This window comes from Charadrius vociferus, unplaced genomic scaffold (genome assembly GCF_000708025.1).
Source record: "Charadrius vociferus isolate BGI_N301 unplaced genomic scaffold, ASM70802v2 scaffold722, whole genome shotgun sequence".
In the NCBI taxonomy this organism is placed as follows: domain Eukaryota; kingdom Metazoa; phylum Chordata; class Aves; order Charadriiformes; family Charadriidae; genus Charadrius; species Charadrius vociferus.
In genome coordinates this window covers 284,184-294,269 of record NW_009647220.1, presented here as the reverse complement: position 1 = coordinate 294,269, position 10,086 = coordinate 284,184, and the positions used below count along the sequence as shown (strand labels likewise).

Genomic DNA, 10,086 nt, shown 5'->3' with positions numbered 1-10,086 from the left:
CTGGCCAGGGACATTAAAACAAAAAGTCCTTCTTTAAGTATGTCAGCGAGAAAAGAAAGACTAAGGAAAATGTGGGCCCTCTCCATAAGGAAACGCAAGAACTGATTACCCAGGACAGAGACAGAGCTGAGGTCCTCAACGACTTTTTTACCTCAGTCTTCACTGGCAAGGACTGCAGCCGCACTGCGCATGACACAGAATGTAAAGGCGAGGACGGGGAAAATGGAGGACCGCCCACTGTAGGTGAAGATCAAGTGCGAGACCACCTGAGGAACCTGAAGGTGCACAAGTCCATGGGACCTGATGAGATACGTCCGCGGGTCCTGAGGGAACTGGCAGATGAAGTCGCTATGCCACTAGCCGTCATATTTGAGAAGTTGTGGCGGTCTGGCAAGGTTCCTGCCTACTGGAAAAGGGGAAACATAACCCCTATTTTCAAAAAGGGAAAGAAGGAAGACCCGGGGAACTACAGGCCAGTCAGTCTCACCTCTGTGCCTGGCAAGATTATGGAGCAGATCCTCCTGGAAACTCTGCTGAGGCACATAGAAATCAAGGAGGTGATTGGTGACAGCCAGCATGGCTTCACCAAGGGCAAGTCATGCAGGACAAATTTGGTGGCCTTCTACAGAGGGGTTACAGCGGCAGTGGACGAGGGAAGAGCAACCAATGTCATCTACCTGGACTTGTGCAAAGCGTTTGACACCGTCCGACACAATATCCTGGTCTCTAAATTGAAGAGACATGGATTTGACAAATGGACCTCTCAGTGGATAAAGAACTGGCTGGATGGTCACACTCAAAGAGTTGCGGTCAACGGCTCAATGTCCAAGTGGAGAGCAGTGAGGAGTGGCGTTCCTCAGGCGTTGGTACTAGGACCTGTACTATTTAACATTTTTGTTGTGGACATGGACAGTGGGGTCGAGTGTACCCTCAGCAGGTTTGCTGATGATACCAAGCTGTTTGGCGAGGTAGACACGCTGGAGGGGAGGGATGCCATCCAGAGGGACCTGGACTGGCTGGAGAGGTAGGCCAACCTCATGCAGTTCAACAAGACTAAGTGCAAGGTCCTACATCTGGGTCGGGGCAATCCCAAGCACAAATACAGGCTTGGCGGGGAATGGCTGGAGAGCAGCCCTGAGGAGAAGGACCTGGGTGTGCTGATTGACCAGAAGCTCAGCATGAGCCAGCAACGTGCAATTGCAGCTCAGAAGGCCAACCGTATCCTGGGCTGCATCAGATGAAGTGTGGCCAGCTGGTCAAAGGAGGTGATTCTGCCCCTCTACTCCACTCTGGTGAGACCCCACCTGGAGTACTGCATCCAGCTCTGGAGTCCCCAACATAAGAAAGACATGGACCTGCTGGAGTGTGTCCAGAGGAGAGCCACGAGGATGATCCGAGGGCTGGAGCACCTCTCCTATGAGGAGAGGCTGAGAGAGTTGGGGCTGTTCAGCCTGGAGAAGAGAAGGCTCCGGGGATACCTTATTGCGGCCTTCCAGTACCTAAAGGGGGCCTACAGGAGACCTGGGGAAGGACTTTTTACTAGGGCATGTAGTGATAGGACGAGAGGGAATGGCTTTAAACTGGAAGAGGGCAGGTTTAGATTAAACATTAGGAAGAAGTTTTTGTGCACTTTGAGGGTGGTAAGGCACTGGAACAGGTTGCCCGGAGAGGTTGTTGAGGCCCCATCCCTGGAGGTGTTCAAGGCCAGGCTGGACGTGGCCTTGGGCAACCTGGCAGGGTCCTTTCCAACCTAAACCGTTCTATGATTCTATGATTTAGGTACACAGTCATTGCATAATCAGGGAAGAGAGCTGGTTGCTTGGGTCTGGGTGGTGGAGAGCGAAGGCAGAAGGGAAGGGGACTGCTCAGCACCAGCAGGCTCTGGTGGTTCCCCACTCTTTTCACAGGGGAGTTAGTGGGTCTTAAGACAAGGGATATCACCGGTTCCCACTGGGAGAAAAGATACTGGTTGGACCTGATCCCCAGAAGTGATTGGGCACTTCCAAAAACCAGCTCTGTGGTAACCCTGTCTTACTCCAAATTAATTATTTCAGGCTTATGCAAAAGGCTAAGGTGCTTTACCTCAGGAACAGAGCCAGATTTTTCTCCCATGCTACTGGGGCTGGACTCAGCACCATAAACAAACTGGTATAAACAAGAAAATAAAAGCCCTGATTAAACATTAGCCAGTCAAGATACCAGGTTTGGTGTTTAGTTAACCCAGCCAGCCAACTTGCTTCCCAAATGCCATCAGGAGATTTTAAGGTGCAGTAACTACGCCGTAGCTGTGTCTACGCTAACAAGTAGTACAGCCCGGGGGCAGATCCATAATGCAGAAGAGCGCCGAGATTGCAGTGTGTGCACCGTGTGCCTTTCATCTCAGAGGAGTCCGCCTGGCGTGCCCTCTCCATGATGCCATCCACAGCGGGGTGAGTGGGGATGACTGGGACAGTCACTTTGTCGGTGCTCTCCTGACCTGAGCTAACCACTAATGCGTAGGCACCTTGTGTGAACTGGCCCCGTTCCAGCTTCCTCTGCAAAAATACAGGGATAAGAAAAACATTAAGAAATAGTGCTTAATCCCAGAAGCATAATATTAGGCTTTATAGAGACATTCCCTGTATGGTATTAATATATGAATCATGCTGAATAATAACACAAGATCAAATAGCTGAGACAACCATTTTTTTTAAAAAAAAAATCTTTTTTTCCACAGAAGAAACATATTTTCACAAGCTTTGAGGCACAAACAGCATTCCTATGTAATACACGCAAATCTCAGTCTTATAAGGCGCTAAGTAACTATGCCAAATGAAAAAGGAGGCTATCAGCAGCAGAGCTAGGACCAGGCTGCAGATTTTCTCATCTAATCCTAATGGCAGCCTCGTGCCCGCCACATCAACACAGGGCTTGCCCATGCAGGAAGGTATCCCAACAGCCTCAAGTTTGTAACCAGTCTGACTTTCAAAGAAGAGCTCTTAATTGCAGATGACTGACAAATGCTTTTTTGCTTTTAGAAGCTTAGGCTAAATTTGGGAAGGGGGGGAAACTTCCTTAGCTGTGGGGGTGTTGACCTGACCAACATCGTTGCCATCACTGCCTGCACTCAGTTTTTCATCGCTCTTCCCCTAAAGTAGGTGACTGTAACAGAAATAAGGGATGCTTTGAATATCCGTGTGGACCTACTGGCAGAGCAATTGCAACAGAAGTTAGGGCAAGGTCTGGGCCAGTGTCTGTGCTTGGGAGAAGCCCCTCAGGGTACGATGTGCCAGATACTGCCCTATCTGTGTCAGTTCACACCAGTGTCTCTCTTTTTTTTTCTCTGGAGACAATACAATCGATTTTCCTCTGCTTCTCCCAGCCTTTAGAAGGCAAATAAATCACTGTTGTTAAAATCACAAGTCCTCGTAAAAACCTGACTGTGCCCAGAAAGCTAAGTATCTGAGCTTGCCTGAAGCTTAGGAAGAAGTGGCATCTTTTTCAATAAATTTACATGTCTAAATAGATGATAAGTGTTGAATCAATTTCCATATGTTTAAAATAGCAGAGCATTAAGGATTCTGGCACTTCAAGCAATCAACTAATTTGGGACTATTATGAGAATATCTTTTATACTAGTGGAGCAATTCATCTGAAAATCGGGGTCAGTCTGCAGCTCTGTGCCTTTTCAATATCATAAGGGAGTGCAAATTGACAAAAAATCCTGTTTGTTTGCCTGAAGAGATTATGGTGCCTTATGACATTCAGGTCTTTGCAAAATCACTTTTCAGCCAATTCAGAACGCACCCCCTACTTGGCTTGCCTGGCCACGAGGTCTGCTCATAGCTACACAGATCCAATGATAAACAAGAGTGTTGGCAGGTAACTCCTGGTGAAAAAAGCCGTAACTGGGGGCTGGGGGGAGGGGGGGCGGTATCAACCTCTACAGCCAAAAAAGATGCAAGGGCAGAAGCTGTCCAGTGTTCTTCTCCCAATTTCTCCCAACCCTGTACCCAGCCTGGGCTCGCTAAGCCTCATCTCTGGCCACATCTGGCTGCCTACTTGCTGCCCCTCAGCTGCCTGGCCCTGAACAAAGCTCACAACTCTACCATCACCTCTATATTTGGGATGTGTCCCATCATTTCCCAAAGGGCACTGAATATCAAATGTGTCTGCGGCCTGTGCTTCAGAAAGTTTCAAGGAAAATCAACTTCTTTCAAAATCAGCTGGTGTCGTTTTTACCTGCATGCAGTAGGATGAAGGCTTCATGCTGGGCTTTGAGGGTCAGAATAAAGGGAGGATGGATGAAAATACCTACAGAGCTGCAGGTGAAGTGATCCATGGTGAATCCAGCCTGTTGTCACCCTCAGTGTGCTGAGTCATCAAATATTTCCATTGTATTTCAGTACACTGCTCACAAATGTAATGGGCCATTGCTTTAATGAATACACAGCACTAGTGAACCTGGAGATGCTCCACTGTCACTGCACAGGGCCCAGCAATGTGGCGTGATACCGCTGGTCTGGGTGTCAAAAGTAAGAGAGACTTTAAAACTGCCTGCCTGCAGGATCAAGAAAATGACAGGGCATCAATGTATTCTCCCTCACATTTAGCATGTGATCTCCCTATTCCTAAAAAGCAGGGACTTAGAGGAGGACAGATTTGGGGGTTGTTTGATGATTTTTTTTTTCTTAAATTTAAGTTCATATTTTGGAGAAGGCAATGCCATTGGGGAAAGCTTCTAATTAGCAAGTGGATTTTGCATCAGCCCAGATCTTCATCACTATTTATGTGCTTGATTTCTTACTGCCAAAGCAATAGGATGTTCCACCACTGACTTCAAAAGGAGGATGTTGGGATTTGTGGGAGCAGCAGGATCTTAATTCTGTACAGATTCTTAACTAACATATTTTTGTAGTTTAAAACTTAATTGAGAAACCAAGCATTTCGAATTCACCTTCCCTCCACAACATCTTCTTAGCTTGGATGATTCTTCACTGTTTTTGTGCTCTTTCCTCACCTGCATTTACCATGGTGATGGGTTAAAAAACAAAAACAAAACCAACCATAGCAAAGAAGACAACCACAGCTGCATTCCTCATTAAAGAGAAGAAAAAGAGAAGAAAAACACAAATCGCTGTCTAGATGCTCTGGAAAGCTGAGTATCCTCAGGAGCAGGGAAGTCAGGTGGGAAACAATGTGCAGGATACCTGTGTGCAGGCTCCTGGTCTCCAGCCTCAGGGGATGATGCGGTTGGGGTTGTGTGCTCAGGGAGGATGCAGCACCCAGTGGGTGGGTTGGAAATATCATAGCAGCCAGGGATTTTTCACTTTTTAGTAACCTCAATGTGGTTAAATCAGTAAATGAATGTTGTTAAATCAATCAGTAAATCAATGCAGTTAAAAACTGAGTCTGCTAGGCAATAGTCACTCAGCTTGAGTCCCTGGCAAAAGCCACCGCTGCTGTGCTGCAGTAGGACGTTCAGTGCTGTTATGGGCTTGGTGAGAAGGTGTGCAGAGCTGTGATGGTGCAAGCACCATTGAAAGTCCTGCATAGACCAGGCTTTTGCAGGGACAGCTGTCACAGCATCTCTCTCAAGCAAGTGCAATTGTCAAGGCTCTGGACATGTGAAATGTATGTCAGGAAGGAGCTGGTACTGATAACAGCTAAGAAATATTTTCTTTTTCAAGGTCCACAGTGTCAAGAACATCCACGAGGGGTTGGCCACGAAGTGATCAGTCCCCATCGCCTGTTTCCCCCCCCTAGGGTTTCTTGGTCCTTTTTTCTTCTGGAGCAAGAAAACCAGTCTTTCCTTAGGAGACCAAACTGTGGAGACAGCATTAGAGATATAAAGCCGATGCAGGACAACAATTAAGGGTGCCTCTCTAGTAATTTACTGGAGCTCACCCTCCTGACCTTTCTGTATTTAGATCGGCAGGAAGGGTGCGTAATGAGGGCCGCGGGAGGGCAATCGGGTTCTTACAGCTGGTCAGGCAAATTAATGCGAATTGCTTGGCAGTTCACCAAAAGCAGACCAATGAGGGCTCTTCATAAGAAAAAGAGGAAAAAAAAAAGTCTCGAAGGTGGCCAGTCCATGGGCTGGATTTGTCAGATTTCTAACCCGCTGTAGAGGAGAACAGTGGTTCAGTGTTTCGGAGAGACACCACAGCCGCCGGCAAGCTGCCTTTGTCTGGTACATTTCAGAAACCCTTCTGCTCCTCCACCTTCCACAGCTTCTCGCTTCCCCCACCCCCGCGTCCCTTTTCCCCATGTCATTTAATGTCGCCGTGTCCTGGGGGAGTAGGAGAATAGTAAACAATTAGCGAGGTGCTCTTCCCTTCCTCCCTCGAGCATAGGGCTGTCAAGTTTTGAGCTTTCTGGACCACGCTCATCCCCAGGCATCTCAGAGGCAAAGCCTTTTCTAAAGGCAACTCCTGGGAGCTCGGTACCTATACTTCAAAAACCTTTCCCTCCACTTCTCCTCCAATCCACGCAAATGGCAGAAAAATGGTTTATCCACTCAAGCCTCATGCTGTCATTCACCTTTGACCTGACATTTTCATTTCGGGGAAGGTGGAGGACCTGCATGAAACCAGAAGTCACCTGTAAGACGCCGATATTTGTATTTCCGATCGAAGTAGCATGGCTATGGCAGCACACGTACTCTCCCTTCCTAATACTCCCCATACGCTCTTCAAAGTGAAATGCCATTTCCAGTAGGTGATAGTTACTGGCCAGCGGCATCCCTCTGAAATGATCTAGCAACATTTCCCTGACCTCCCAATGGCTCGGATCAGGGCGGTGGAAAGCGCCGGAGCTGCTGTGTCACGGAGGAAGGTGGAAATGGAAGTGCATCTCCACAGGGTAGGGGGAAATACCTTCCCTCTGGTGCAGTTTCCCTTCTGCAAGCCGTCCTTGCCACAGCAGACAGCTTCTTGACCTCCCCTCTCTCCATCTCCCAAGAAGACAGCTGTTCCCTTTATGTGGCCATCCCTCGGGGCACGGATGCTCATGGGTATTTGGAGCAAGTCGGAAGCAAAACCACGCGCGTGACTTACACGGTATTTGGGAAAAGCTGAGGCATAGTGCAGCACTGCTGGCCGTCTACCCCTCTACTCAAACGAGCAGTGAGTGCTTCTGCTTTTGACTTGCAGGGAGGCAGAAGGGTGTCACAGGCACCGCATCCGCCTCGCATCCATTTTGCCGTCCCTCGGCTCCTGGCATCGGTGTGATGGCCAGAGCCACCGAGCCTGGCTTGCTCTGCCAGCAGTGCTTCTGCAGGTTGGTTTCTAGCATCGCCAAAATCGTCATCCTTTGCCAGGTTGTTTTTACAGTCTGCTTTTGGGGTACAGGTGTAAGGGCAAAGAGACTCGCCACATGTAAATAAACAAATAAGCACGGCTGTCTGGTTTGAATGGCTGTGCCGCCAGACGTGACAAAGGATTATGCCACGCATGCTGCAATAAGATATTTAAAATCTCATTCGAAACCTGTCAGCTTCCCTACCCCACAGAAGGCAGATAACGAACAGCACATACTTCAAAGCGACATTTTAAGGACCAAAAAGATGTTCACATGGGGCTTTGAAAATGCACATAAATCATAGATGTTCACACCGAGACCTCGCTTATTTGAAATTGTGGCCGCTTGCGAGGCAGCCTTGACCTCCCCTTGCTGCTATGGGACAGGGTGCCAGGGGGACGTGGCTGCCTGGCTGCCCACCTCTGGTGGCCCCAAACCCGGGTGCCAAACCCTGTGCACAGCCCCATCGTCAAGAGGGACGTCCAAGGCTTGGGTCCCACCACCGCGTCCCACCGACACCGTCTTTGGGCAGGACAGAAAACAAAGCAGGATCTGTGGAAAGCGCAAAGAGACAACGGGATTGGGGTCGACCTTGGTGGCTGAGTGCTGCGTCAGGGGAGATGTCTGCCTGGGTGGTGGCACCGTCCCCACCACCGGTTGCAGGCAAGCCGACAATGTCACATTTTAGGAGAACGGGCTTTATTTTTCCATGTCCTATTTTCACTCTAATTATGTAAACACATTTGGGAAAAAGCTCCACCAAACACCCAATGCTGAAAAGAGTGTTGGAGTCGCAAAGCCCTGCGCGGGAGTCACAGCCCTGGCAGCCTGTGGTCACAGTGGGATTCCTGCAGGACCCCTGACTCCTTTGTGAAATGGCAAGTGGCTTAGGATTTCCTTTCTAGCTGTTTGGGACTCACCGCTCCAGCCCCGGGGCTGCCTGCAAAGCCACAGGTGCCCCCATGGAGCTCCATCCCCACACCGAGTGCTCCCCCAGGCCCATGCAGTAGGTAGGAGACTGACGTTACCGTCCTTGTTTGGCATTTTTCCCGTGATTTGCACAGTCAGAGCACAGCTCCAAGCCCAGTGAGGGCTGCTCAGCGCTTGCCACTCTAATCGCAACCCTGGGAAACGAGGTCAATATCCGCAATATCTGCACGGAATAAATGAAACATCCTTTGGTGGAAAAAGCAGGCGATCACATCCCAGACATGCAAAGGGCCTGAGTTATGGTGTCAGGAGCACCTCCCGTCGCTGGCATTTCCTGACGCCTCAGTGCTCGGCGGCCACGCCAGTGGGGGTTCTTCTTCGTGAACGACACGTTAGTCTCGAGCTCAGCTGCCTCCAGGCTGGGCGAAGCTGGGGGGCAGAGGAGCCGAAGGTGGCGGGGCCGAGCACAGCAGCGTGGGCGCTCGGAGTGTGCCCCAGGCCAGGCAGGCGCTGCCCGGCTTGGCCTCATCCCCTCCGCAGCTCATGACCTCATCGCTTACTTCACCAGTGGTTGTATGATTTATGCACTGACTAATATATATGGTGGGAGTGAACGATGGGTAACACAGACCTCGTGGGCTGGGTGGCTGGTACCCACAGTGGAAATGCAGTTAAATGCCACTCCGGAGACAAGTAAGAGCCACTGGGCATTATTTGGAAGCCAGTGTTGCCTTTGGCCATGCACTGGTGAGGCCGCACCTCGAATGCTGTGTTCAGTTTTGGGCCCCTCACTACAAGAAAGACATTGAGATGCATGTCAGGAGAACAGCAATGAAGCTGGTGAGGGGTCTGGAGCATGAGACTTATGAGGAGTGGCTGAGGGAAGTGGGGTTGTTTAGCCTGGAGAACAGGAGGCTGAGGGGAGACCTTACCGCTCTCTGCAACTACCTGAAAGGAGGTTATAGGGAGGTGGGGGGTTGGTCTCTTCTCCAAAGTAACAAGTGATAGGAAAAGAGAAAATGGCCTCAAGTTGCACCAGGGCAGGTTTAGGCTGGCTAATAGGAAAAAATTCTTGACCAAAAGGGTTGTGAAGCATTGGAACAGGCTGCCCAGGGTGAGGCGCCATCCCTGGAGGGATTTCAAAGACCTGCAGATGTGGTGCTAGGGACATGGTTTAGTGGTGTACTTGGCAGTGTTAGGTTAATGGTTGCTCTTGATGATCTTAAAGATGTCTTCCAACGAAAATGATTCTATGATGAACTCTTCTACCTGCTGCCACGTACGGGCTCTGTGCTGCCTGGTCACTCCATGAGATCCCGGGCTTCCAGCTGAAAACCCACCCAGATCTGTGGGGATTTGTTTTCCCTCATGGAGCAGCAGACACCAATGCAAATCGAAGGCCCTTTATAAATGCAGATGGGCTCCCATATCTCCTGTGCCTTGCCAGACATACTGGATAATCACTTGGGATGCGCTGGGAAGAGGTAAAATCAGCCTAACTGCAAACCCATCGGTCCCCAGCGTTGTCGATACAAGCCGTAAAGCTTTCCAACGTCACGGGGAGAATCCAGCTGCGTGTACGCAAGCCCCAACGGTCCCGCATTTTGGGCGGCTTCCGCGAAACTCGGCGGGTTCCTTTGGCAGAACCATGGTAGCACTGGGCGGGCTCTCTCCCTCCTGGGTACGAGGCGGAATTCGGGACGGGTTCTGGGAGAGCGCGAAGGGGTGAAGGGACGCGACGCCACGGCCGTACCGCCTCCCCCAACCTGCCAGGCGACCTCAAGTCAATTGTCGCGCGGCAAATTCCCACCCGCGGCCGAGAGCTCCGACGCCCCTTTCCCGCCCCCCCCAAACCCCGGTGGAGGGGGGCGGGGC

General features: G+C 50.3%; 1 protein-coding gene across 1 annotated transcript in view; it reads left to right on the top strand.

Moving 5' to 3' along the window:
- Positions 1-8,827: 8,827 nt before the first annotated feature.
- The window catches only part of MTURN (maturin, neural progenitor differentiation regulator homolog (Xenopus)), a 14,324-nt gene continuing 13,065 nt past the window's right edge, over positions 8,828-10,086 (top strand). The window contains exons 1-2 of the mRNA XM_009879604.1: positions 8,828-8,904; positions 9,733-9,892. Of these exons, the coding sequence (XP_009877906.1) occupies positions 8,828-8,904; positions 9,733-9,892 (237 nt within the window). The remainder of the gene's footprint in view (positions 8,905-9,732; positions 9,893-10,086) is intronic.